The sequence below is a fragment of the Cynocephalus volans genome, chromosome 8 (assembly GCF_027409185.1).
Source record: "Cynocephalus volans isolate mCynVol1 chromosome 8, mCynVol1.pri, whole genome shotgun sequence".
Lineage (NCBI taxonomy): Eukaryota > Metazoa > Chordata > Mammalia > Dermoptera > Cynocephalidae > Cynocephalus > Cynocephalus volans.
In genome coordinates, this window is record NC_084467.1 from 135,853,314 (window position 1) to 135,866,406 (window position 13,093).

General features: G+C 34.0%; 1 protein-coding gene across 1 annotated transcript in view; it reads left to right on the top strand.

Moving 5' to 3' along the window:
• Positions 1-13,093, top strand: part of CEP350 (centrosomal protein 350) — a 165,457-nt gene that overhangs the window by 53,526 nt on the left and 98,838 nt on the right. The window contains exons 9-11 of the mRNA XM_063103904.1: positions 2,779-2,925; positions 4,665-5,323; positions 6,267-6,388. Of these exons, the coding sequence (XP_062959974.1) occupies positions 2,779-2,925; positions 4,665-5,323; positions 6,267-6,388 (928 nt within the window). The remainder of the gene's footprint in view (positions 1-2,778; positions 2,926-4,664; positions 5,324-6,266; positions 6,389-13,093) is intronic.

Here is a 13,093-nt window from a genome sequence, read left to right on the forward strand (position 1 = left end):
TATTTTTCAACACTTGCTGTACATGAGGCATTGCGCTATACTGAGCTTAGGTGATACAGTGGTAATCAAGATACACGTAGCCTCTGCCTTCATGGAGCTTATAATCTTTTCAGGAAAACAGTGAATATATAGTTACAGTAAAGCATGATGAATGCTGTGATAAGAGATCACAGGTCTTATGGGAACACAGAGCAAGACTGATGATGGGGCACTGGTTTCTGACCAGGCACCTGTTTTTCTGGTGGACTAATCAACAGAATGGCAAATAATATATTTGTGGCACCCACTGGAACTTCAGATGTCGTATAGAGGGACACTAGCTGTATACAAATTAAAAAATAAATTTTTACAAGAACATGAATTATCTGAAGGTTAACGAATTCTTACATTTAAAAAAAGTATTATTTTCCATGTGCTATTATGTTATACTGTTGTTAGGGGCATAGTTTGAAATGAAACAGGAACCACTATAATTTATGGACACTGATCTTGGATTGTATTTATTCAGTTTTGTGGTAGGCTAATTTCCACATATGCACTGTGGTAGTGACCTAGACAGAGAGTCATTAAGTGTGCTAAAACTGTATTAATAGTTTATACAGTCAAAGTCCTCTTTTTGAAGCAATGACTGCATGAAATTGTTCCAGAAAGCCAGAATTTAGAAATAACCACCCGGCATATTTAGAAGCCAGCACTTATAAATAACTACCCAGTGTATTCATGGTTGCTTGTTTTTGATTCAGAAAATTAAGCTGAAATCGAAGAGAAGCCTGTTCTCTCATTTTATTTAAGAACATAAAGTTTCTTATAAATAGATTGAGTAATAAATAGACTTAAAACTCTTTAAATATTTTAGATAAACTGTATAAGGTTAATAACAAGGTGCAAAAGCATTTCTTTTCTAAAGTGAACAGCACACGTTTATAATTTACCTTTTTATAATTGATGTTTTCATCAAAAGTATATTTACATTTAAACTTTTAAATTAAAGCCCCTTTTAAAGAAATTCTAAATGGAATGTTTTTTATTATAAGTAAAATAAAATAGCATCACAGAGCACTGGAAAAATAGAAGAGGACAGATACAACCACTATGTGGACTTAAATAAAAAGTACTAGTATTATTTTGTATACTTCCTTACATTGGTTTTAAAATCAAAATAGTAGGTGATTTTGGGCTGACCCCGTGGCGCACTCGGGAGAGTGCGGCACTGGGAGCGCAGTAGTGCTCCCGCCGCGGGTTCGGATCCTATATAAGGATGGCCAGTGCGCTCACTGGCTGAGCGCGGTGCGGCGGTCACAAAAATGACAAAAAAAAAAAATAGTAGGTGATTTTAATCATCATATATATAATTTTTTGTGTATGTAAAATTATATAGTTTACTCTTAGCATCCTTTCACAAGAACATTACTGTTGTTTTATGAAAATTGTCATTTTTAATGGCCACACAATACTCCATTGTAGTAGAAATATAGTAACCATTCACCATTCTGCAGTACTTAGATTACTTCTGATCTTATAAAAAATGATACAGTCAACATTTTAATTTATTTTTTCTTTCCATTGGATTATTTCTATTATATAAATTTCTGTTAGATTATTTGATCAGGGAGAATGAGCACTGTTACAGTTCCTGACATATTTTGTTTTGTTTTTTCAAAAAAGAAAACAATACCCACTTATATTTCAACACCCAAGGTATAAAAAGAATGATTTTATTGTAGTTATATCAGCAATTGGTTATTAATGTAAAAATATTTTTATAATTTAATTGGTTTTAAAGTGGCTACTTCATTGTTGCATTGTCATTTCGTTTCTTATATTACTTTGCATTTAAATACTTTTACAGATTTGTTCCATGTTTATTTTTTATAGTTTCAATTTATAAACAGTCTTTCATGTTATTTGTTGTTTTTTAAGTTATTGTGTATGTTAAGATGTTGTACTACTTTTAATTTTCTTACAGCCTGGAACTAGTAGATAACAATCTTTTTTTCTTCTGATAAACAGCTGTATTTATTGAAATACACTCTTATTTTTATGAACTTTTATAGTGAGCAAAATGTTGATGATATTTACTTTTTTCTTTTTTTATTTTATTTATTTATTTATTTTTGGTGGCTGATCAGTATGAGGATCCAGACCCATGACCTTGATGTTATAAGGCTGTGCTCTAACCAACTGAGCTAATTAGCCAGCTCAATATTTACTTTTTTGAAGATATTTACTGTTTTATGCATAGAAAAACAGTATGTACTTTTGGTACATATCTGTAAAATATAATGTGAAAGTCCCTGTAATACATATCACCCTTTTCAAAGGTGATCACTGTTAACTCTTTATTATATGTTTACTCAAAATTTTTCTTCTATGCTTAGATTAAGTCATTCATTCGTTCAACAAGCATATTTTTTATTGTGCCATGCACTGTGCTAGCTATTGGTAAACCAAATACTTTATATTTAAGACATATTTTTGTTCTGTGTTAACATTGTTGAATTTAGTTCCCTAGTTCGTAAGGTTTCAGGAATCATTTTTATTTGATACTCATCTTTCAAAGTGTTTTACACTTACTTGAGATGTGTGGGTAAATCAAGACATAAACAAACTGTTAGCTGATTTTGGGAGCTTAGGGTTAAAAATACGATTATACTGTAAACCTTTTGACCATGGCAGAAGATAAGTGTAAGATGAAGTATAAATCCTGTGTGGTTGAGTAGATACAATTCTTAGAGCTAAAATTTAAATTCTAAATTCAGTGTTATGTATGTATTTCAGGTAGTAGTCGATTGATAAGTACATCTTCTTGGCGAGATGGACAAAAATTAGTAAAGAAAATTCTGGGACCTGCACCCAAAATGGAGCAAAAAGAGCGAAGAACTGCATCAAGTGACAGAAGTGGAAGAGAAAGAACTACTAAATATGGTGAGTGGCTATAAAAAAAATTGAGAAAAACAATTAAAAATTGCTTGTGTAAGTACTTAGAGAAGGTGAAAATACTCTTGAGAATGCTTTAGGACTTTGTTTTATAATTGTGAATATAGCTTGAAAAAGAAGAATGTTCTGTTGGGCTTGTCTACGGACAGTCTCTGCATATCGGTGTGTTATGTTCATCTTCACTAAGAATTCTGTTTGTGTTGTATTAGTTACATTTAGCTGTCATTGTGAATGTCAAAGCATTATTTTAATCAAATTATATTAGACTTTTAGGGACTTTAACGGAATCAAGTCCAATGTGTCTCATCCCAACAGATACAAACAAATGTGAGCAAACATTTATAAATTTGGAATTTTTTATTTGACAGGTTAGGAAACAGGCTCTGAAAGAGACGTGATTTTTCTCAAGGGTATATCGTTAATGGCAAAATTTTATGTAGGATCCAGAACTCTTTCGTTTGATTCTCAAGTCCGTTGATTTTCTCATTTTTGAAGTGTCTTGAATGCTATTTGAAATAATTAGTTATTTTTCTTATGAACACTAATTTTTGGAAATGAAATAAAAATACCTACAGGCCAGCTTTCCTTTTTAGCAACAAAATATGCCTCAGTTAATCTGAGCTTCTGGAATGGATTCAGTAAGAAATGCAGTTGCAACTATGCTTTGGTATATTAAAGTCAATATATAGTTTGAATTTGTTCCTCTTCACTTATAAATAAACTCATGTGCATTGTCAGTCTAAAATTAAGCCATGTCAACAAATATTTAGATAATAAAATTATTGTTTTCCTATATACTTATTTTTTTTCTGTCATTCACTGGAAAGTAGTGGAGGCTTAACATTTATTCAACAAATATTTACTGAGTGCCTGCTATGTAGCAAGCACTGCCCTAATCTCCAGGGCTTCAGAGTAAGCAAAATAGACCAAAATTCCTGGCTACATGGAAAAGGCATTCTAACAGACGGAAACATTATGTACTTCATATGCCTCTTACTAAAGTTTGTCTTTTTTCTCTGGAAAAAGGGTAAAATACATAAAATAGCCTTTAAAAAATATTTCAAGATTTGTTTATTGAAATGCAATGTGATCATATGAGAGGCCAATTTTAATCTTTTCTGTACCAATAGGAAATTTCAGAAATTCTCTGATAAACTTATCTAAATATAGTACCATTTCATGTAATTGTAAAATGGGTCAGTGTTGTAGAATTTTCAGAAAAATTAATATTTCCAATGCCCTTATTATTTGGATTTGGCATATATGTCTGATCTTTGCAAAACTTTAAAAAATTATTATTTTTAAGATTCTTAAGGTATTTTCATTTTTTAAATTCTAATCAGGATGCCTTCTACCAAAGAGGTTATTGATTTCTTAACAGCGTTTTTGAGGAGATAGGGTGGGAGAGAAATAGTAACATTAAATATGCACATAGGAGAGAAATAGTAATACTAAATACATCAACCACACAATCTGTCCTTTTTCAGAAATATTCAAAGATGCATTTAAAAAAAATAACTCAGGGAAGTATAGTTTTTCAGAAGACTGAAATTCTTCCTTTACTGCTAAAAAAGTTTCCCCCCCTTTTATAATATTCTTTAGAAGAGTATAGGATGTTTGAATTTGAGTTTAAGATAGGTGAAATTCTCTAACTTTCTTCTTAGTTCATTAAATCTTAGGAATTAATATAGAATTTTAATATATCACTAATAGTTCATACTTTGTAGGGGGTCATATTGGAAGAGCAGAATCTGATCCCAGGTTGGATGTTTCACATAGACATCTTCCACGAAGCTCAGAACATTCCGGAAGTAGAGCTCGGTCTGAAAGTAATATAAAGAAATTAGCTCCATCTCTTCTAGATAATAAACAGGAAGAAAATACTGCCTTAAATAAGGACTTTTTACCTGTTGAAATTCGTGGCATTCTTGATGACCTACAGCTGGATTGTACAGCTCAGACTGCGAGGCAAGAGATCGGAGAGTTACAGAATCAGAAGTCATCAGCATCAGTACAAGCTCCTAGGAGTCATAGCCCAGTAAAAAGAAAACCTGACAAAATAGCAGCTAATGAAGATCCCCCTGTTATTTCCAAAAAGCGCCACTATGATACAGATGAGGTACGACAGTACATTGTTAGACAGCAGGAGGAAAGGAAGAGGAAGCAAAATGAAGAGAAGAAGGCTCAAAAGGAGGCTACTGAACAGAAGAACAAACGATTACAGGAGCTCTATCGGAAACAGAAAGAAGCCTTTAGTAAAGTAAAAAATGTGCCTCCTCCTGAGCCATCAGCAGCTAGGCGACTACAGGAAACTTACTCTAAATTGCTACTGGAAAAGACCTTGCTTGAAGAACCATGTCATCAACATGTTATGCAGGAAACACAGGTAATCATAGTTATAGGAAAGGCTTATTTGCTATGCTATCTAAAAATTACTCAACATTCCGGGCCAGCCTGTGGCTCACTCGGGAGAGTGTGGTGCTGATAACACCAAGGCCATGGGTTCAGATCCCATATAGGGATGGTCGGTTAGCTCACTTGGGAGAGCGTGGTGCTGACAACACCAAGTCAAGGGTTAAGATCCCCTTACCAGTCATCTTTTAGAAAAATAAATAAAAAATAAAAGTAAAAATTACTCAACATTCCTAATATTCACACATATGTTCAGATATTAATAATAATCAGGGCCTTTCCTGAAATTGTATATGAAGAGTAATGTGATGAATATGATGGAAAATAAAAGCCAAATTAAGAGTTTCCTACAGTGATTGTTACTGATCTCTTTTCTACTCGTCATTGCTATTAGTTATATCTCTACCTAATTTTCATCATAGTAATGAGCAAATAAAGTTAGATTTTTTTAATGAAATAATGTTGTGATCTGTGCTGAAATTGAGAATATCCTAATTTAGTGTGCTAATGTTTTTAAGAAAAATAGCATTGAATGTTATTATTCTTACCATGTACCACATACTGTTTTAAATGCTTTACTTACAGACTTAAGCGTCAGTAAATTTGTACAACCCTGAGAAGTACCATATCATTTCTACTTATCAGGTGAAAAAATTGAGGTTTAGAAAGGATATTATTTCCTCCTAATTATGCAGTTAGGATTAGGTGTGCATGTTGGATTTTAGATGATGATTTGCTGTTAACTATAATGGTAGTTTTTAAGGCAAACTAAATTTGAATTTGTTTTATTTGAGGGGATAAAACTCCAACATTTTATGATTTTTGTAAAGCTGAAGTGACTTAATGTTTATCTCATGTGCTATTTGAATATATGTTTGTGGTGGTAGCCAGATAAATTTGATGTCCTTTTCTTCTAGGCCAGACCAGGGTATCAGCCATCTGGAGAATCTGACAAAGAAAACAAAGTACAGGAACGTCCCCCAAGTGCATCTTCCAGTAGTGACATGTCTCTGTCAGAACCTCCACAGCCTCTTACAAGGTAAAAAAGGGAGAATTAAAGATGATTAAGGTTCTTTCTTTTCATGAAACTTAGTAGAATAGTCTGTGTTCAGTGAATTTTGTTGACTGACCTTCAGTGTGAGCAAGAGGGCAGAGAGAGGTTTATTTGGAAATTGGTTATATATCTTCTGATGGATACTTAAGCATGGTGTACAGCTATACTTACTGTATACACTACTCTATTGTTCAAAATTTTACCTGTCTTTTAAGCCAATATAAATTTCTTCTCCTGCAGTTGGAAGCAATCTTGCCTTCTCTGAACTAAACATACAGTAAAAGTTTGTTGGATGAATGAACCACAGTGAAATTAATATTTTAAAGTATTTGTGGTGAAGAATTTTTAAAGGGAATTTCTTTAAAAAATTTTTTTATTTTAACATTTATTTGTACATATTTATGGGGTACAATGTGTTGTTTCAAATACGTGCATATACTGTACATTGATTCACTTAGCTTTGCACCTGCTAATCCACCAATTCCCCTGACCCTGTACCACCCCCACCCCACCCCAGTCTCTGGTAGCCATTATTCTATTCTCTACTTCTATGAGAATCACTTTTTTTTTTTTTTTTTTAGATTCTACATATGGATGAGATCATGTGGTATTTATCTTTTTTCTGTGCTTGGCTAACTTCACTTAACATGATGGTCTCCATTTCCATCCATTGCTGCAAATGACCATATTTCTTTTTTTTTTTTAAGAGCTGAATAGTATTCCATTGTGTATATATACCACGGTTTTTTAATCCATTTATCTGTTGCTGGGCATTTAGACTGATTCCATCTCTTGGCTATTGTGAATAGTATTGCAATGAACATGGGAGTGCAGATGTCTCTTGGATATATTGATTTCATTTCCTTTGGGTATATACCTGGAAGTGGGATTGCTGGGTCATAAGATAGTTCAATTTTCAGTTCTCTGAGAAACTTCCTTACTGCTTGCCACAATGGCTGTACCAATTAACATTCCTGCCAACAATATAGGAGAGGTTGCACATCCTCATCAGCATTGGTTATTTTCTGTTTTGTTGATAATAGCCATTTTAACTGGAGTAAGACAATATCTCATTGTGGTTTTAATTTACATTTCCCTGATGATTAGTGATTTTGACTATTTTTTTATGTGCCTGTTAGCTATTTATATGTCTTCTTTTGAGAAATGTCTATGTAGGTCCTTTGCCCATTTTTTTAATTAGTTTTTTTTGCTGTTGAGTTGAGTTCCTTATATATTCTGGATTTGAGCCCCTTATTTGATGTGTAGTTTGCAGATTCTCCCATTCTTGATTTGTTTTGTTTTGTTTTATTTTATGCCACAAAACAAGTCTTAATACATTTAAAAAGACTAAGGTCATAGAAAATATGTTCTCTGACCACCATAACTGAAGGAAATTTAGAAAACTCACAAATGTGTGAGTTTAAACAATACTCTCCTAAATAAACAATGGGTATAAAGAAAAATCACAGGGAAATTAGAAAGCTGAGATAAAAATCAAAGTGCAACATATCAAAATTTATAAGATGCAGGGCTCATGCAGTGCTTAAAAGAAAATTTGTAAACACTTATATTGAAAATGAGAAAAATCTCCAGTCAGTAATGTAAACTTCTACCTTAAGAAAATAGAGAAAGAAGAGCAAAGTAAACTAAAAGCAAATATAAGTAGGAAATAACAAAGATTACAACAGAAATAATATGAAATAGGGAATTAAAAAGCAATAGAGAAAATCAATAAAACCAAAAGTTGATTCTTTAAAAATCTCAACAAAATTTGCAAACCTTTATTTAGACTGACCAAGAAAAAAAGAGAGAAGACAGAAATTACTAAAATCAGAAGTAAAACAGAGGCATGGTGGAGCAGTTGCTTCTTCTGTTACACTGGAGTGAGCTTTAAGGAGAGAGACATCCTCTTCTTTTTCCGGTCTCTGCTGGTGACTCCTCTTGTGTCACTGCAGTAGAGTGTCTGCTGGGTTGCCTTCACAGCAGCTGTGGCCACTGCTGTGGTGCCAAGCCACTTTTGCAGCAGCTGTGGCTGTGGTGGTGGTTGTGGTGGGCCACCCATGTGGAAGTGGGGTTTTCAGCATGCTCCTTGCCTGCTTCCAGGCAGGGACGCTGCCCTTGGCTTTTGCCTAGGACTCCAGGCATACTCTGTTTCTTGCCTGCTTCCGGGTGGAGGGGGCTGCCCTCAGCTCCAAACTCTCCAATTCTGTAGGTTGTGTGTTCACTTTATTGCCCTTTGCTGTGCAGAAGCTTTTTAGTTTGATGTAGTCCCTTTTGTCTATTTTTCCTTTAGTTGTGTGTGCCTTTGTAGTCTTGTTCAAAACAGCACTGCCCATTTCCATTCATGTAGCATTTCCCCTATGTTTTCTTCTAGTAGTTTCTTAGTTACAGGTCTTAAATGTAGGTGTTTAAACCATTTTGAGTTGATTTTTGTGTATGGTGAGAGAGAGGGATCTAGTTTCAGTCTTCTGCATGTGGATATCCAGTTTTCTCAGCACCTTTTATTGAAGAAGTTTTCCTTTCCCAAGTGTATATTTTTGGCACCTTCATTGAAAATCAGTTGGCTGTAAGTGTGTGGGTTTATTTCTGAGCTCTCTATTCTGTTCCATTGGTCAATTTGTCTGTTTTTATGCTAGTACCATGATGTTTGGGTTACTATAGCTTTGTAGTATATTTCGAAGTCAGGTAATGTGACGCCTCCAACTTTGTCCTTTTTGTTTAAGATTGCTTTGGCTATACACAGGGTCTTTTGTGTTTTCATACACATTTTAAGAGGTTTTTTCCTATTTCTGTAAAGAATGTCATTGGTATTTTGATACGGATTGTGTTAAATCTGTAGATTGTTTTGGGTATTATGGACATTTTAATGTTGTTAATTTTTTTAACCCAAGAGCGTGGGATATCTTTCTGTTTATTTGTGTCCTCTTCAGTTTTTTTCAACAATGTTTTATAGTTTTTATTGTAGAGTTCTTTCATCATCTTGGTTAAATTCACTCCTAAGTATTTCATTTTTTGGTAGCTATTGTGAATGGGATTACTTTCTTGATTTCTTCTTCAGCTGTTTTATTATTGGTATAATGGAAGACTATTGATTTTTGTATGTTGATTTTGTATCCTGCCATTGTACTGAATTCATTGATTAGTTGTAGTGATTTTTTGGTAGAGTTTTTAGGGTTTTATGTAATTGTTCATGTCATCTGCTAATAGGGATAGTTTGACTTCCTCCTTTCCAGTTTGGATACCCTTTATTGCTTTCTCTTGCCTTATTACTGCTCTGGCTTGAACTTCCAGTACTCTGTTGAGTAAGAGTAGAGGAAGTGGGCATTTTTGTCTTATTCTAGATCTAGAGGAAAAGCCTCCAATTTTTATCCATTCAGTATATTAGCTATGGGTTTGTCTATGTCCTTTATTGTGTTGAGGTGCATTCCGTGTATACCTGATTTGTTGAGTGTTTTTATCATGAAGGAATGTTGGATTTTATCCAATGCTTTGTTGCATCTATTGATGATCATATGGGTTTTTTCCATCATTCTGTTGATGTGATGTATCACATTTATTGATTTGCATTTGTTGAAACATCCTTGCATCTCTGGGATGAATCCCACTTGATCACAGTAAATGATCTTTATAATGTCTTTGGATTTGGTTTGCTAATATTTTGTTGAGGATTTTTGCATCTATGTTTGTTAGGGATATTGGTCTGTAGTTTTTTGTTGTTGTTGTTGTGTCTTTTTCCAGTTTTCATATGAGGATAATGCTGCCCTCATAAAATGGATATGGAAGTATTCCCTTCCCTTCAGTTTTTTTGGAGGAGTTTGAGAAGGTTTGGTATTAGTTCTTCTCTAAATGTTTGGTAGAACATGGCAGTGAATATGTTAGGTTCTGGTGTTTTCTCTTTTGGAGACTTTTTATTACTGCTTCAATCTCATTACTCATTATTGGTCTGTTTAGGTTTTTTAGTTCTTCATGGTTCACCCTTGGTAAGTTGTATGTGTCCAGGAATTTATGCATTTCTTCTAGGTGTTCCAGTTTGTTAGCATATAGTTGTTTGTAATAGTCTCTTACGTTCCTTTGTATTTCTGTGGTAGCAGTTGTAATATCTCCTTTTTCATTTCTGATTTTGTCTTCTCTCTTTTTTCTTCATCAATCTAGCTAAAGGTTTATTGATTTAGTTTATCTCTTTGAAAAACCAACTCTTTGTTTCATCAATCTTTTGTATTGTTTTTTATATCATTTTTTAATTCATTTATTTCTGCTCTGATTTTTGTTATTACTTTCCTTCTACCAATTTTGAATTTGATTTGTTCCTGTTTTTGTAGTGCCTTGAGTTGTAACATTAGGTTGTTTTTCTGAAGTCTCTACTTTTTTGATGTAGGCATTTATTGCTATGAACTTACCTCTTAGAACTGCTTTAGCTGTGTCCCATAGGTTCTGATATGTTTTTGTTTTCATTTGTCTCTAGGAAATTTTAAATTTCCTTTTAAATTTCTTCTCTCACTTGTTCATTTTTTAGGAGTATGTTTAATTTCCTTATATTTGTACAGTTTCCAGTGTTCCTTCTGTTACTGATTTCTAGTTTTATTTCATGTGGTCAGACAAAATGGTTGGTATGATTTCAGTTTTTAGAAATTTGTTGAGACCCATGTTTTGTGACCTAACATGGTCTATTTTAGAGGATGTTCCATGTGCTGCTGAGAAAAATGTGTATTCTGCAGCTATTGGATGAAATGTTCTATACATGTCCATTAGGTCTAATTGGTCAAGAGTAGAGATTAACACTGATGTTTCTTGGTTAATTTTCCATCTGGATGATCTGTCCTTTGCAGAGAGAGGGGTATTAAAGCCCCCCAACTATTATTGTGTTGGAGTCTATTTTTCCCATTAAGTCTAGTAGTATTTGTTTTATATATCTGGGTGATCTGGAGTTGGGTGCCTATATATTTAGAATTGTTTGTATCCTCTTGTTGAATTGATCCCTTTATTGTTATATCATGACCTTCCTTATCTTTCTTTACTTTCCTTGGCTTGAAGTCTATGTTATGTGATATAAGTATAGCTGCTTATATCATTATCCTGCTCTTTTTAATTTCTATTTGCATGAAATATCTTTTTCCATCCTTTCACTTCCAGTTAATATGTGTCCTTATAGGTGAAGTGAGTTTCTTGTAGGTAGCATAATGTTGGTTCTTGTTTAATAATCCATTCAGCCATTCTGTGTCTTTTAATTGGGGGATTTAATCCATTTACATTTAGAGTTATTATTGATATATAGGAATTGTTACTGTTGTTACTTTTTTTCTAGTTGTTTTGTAGATCCTTTTGTCTGGTTTTACTGTCTTCCTTTGTGATTAAGTGGCTTTCTCTAGTAGTTTATTTTGATTTCTTACTATTTGTTTTTAGGATGTCTATTGTAGGTTTTTGCATTATGGTTACCATGAGGCTTACAAAACATAGTTATAACAGATTATTTTAAACAAATAACTTTGATCACTAAGAAAAAAGAAAAAAAATGAAGCCAACTGTATGCTTTGATGTCATTTCTCTCTCACTTTTTTACATTTTGTTGTTTCAGGTTACATCTTTTAGTATTGCCTATCTCTTATGTGGTTGTTGAATTTGTTGTTGTTAGGTTTGTCCTTTAGTTTCATAGTAAGGATATGAGTGGTTTATTTACCATCTGTTTTAGTCAGTTTTGTGTTGCTATAACAGAAATACCTCAGACTGGATAATTTATAAAGGAAAGAGGTTTATTTGGCTTACGATTCTGGGACAGCTGCGTCTGGCATGGGCCTCAGGCTGCTTCTACTCATGGCAGAAAGTGGCAGGTGGCCAGCGGGTACAAGCAGATCACATGGCGACACAAAGCAAGAGAGAGAGAGAAGGTGCCAGGGTCTTTTTAAGCAACGAGCTCTCACGGGAACTAATAGAGCGAGAACTCACTCATTAATCCCCCCCTCCCCCAGGGAGAGCATTAATCCATTCATGAGGGATCTGCCCCCATGACTCAATCAGTTTCCAACACTGCCACAATGGAGATCAAATTTCCGCATGAGTTTTGGAGGGTACAAAACATCCAAACTTCATCACTATCCTTACAATATTGGAGTATTATGAGATTGTCTGTGTATTTACTAGTAAGTTTTGTATTTTCAGTGTTTTCTTGTTACACTTTAATGTTGTCTTCTTTCCACTTGAAGAGCTCCCTTTAGCATTTCTTGTAAGGCAGGTCTAACGTTGATGAATTCCCTTAGCTTTTGTTTGTCTGAGAGACTTTATTTCTCCTTCGTATTTGAAGGTAGTTTTGCTGGATGCAGGATTTTTCGTTTACAATCTTTTCCCTTCAGCTCTTTGAATATATCATCCCACTTTCTCCTGTCCTGTAGGATTTTTACTGAGAAGTCCACTTAGAGCCTTATTGAGGCTCTGTTGAATGTTATGTGTTTTTTGTTTTTTGTTTTCTCAATGCTTTCAGTATTTTTTCTTTGTCTTTGGTTTTTGATAATCTGATTATGATGTGCCTTGTGGCGTTCCTCTTTGTCTGAATTTTGTTTCATTTTTTGGTGGCTGGTCCATATGGGGATCTGAACCCTTGATCTTGGTGTTATAACACCCTGTTCTAACCAACTGAACTAACTGGCAACCCCTGTGGTTGAATTTGATTGGCGACCTCTGAGCTTGCTGTACCTGGAT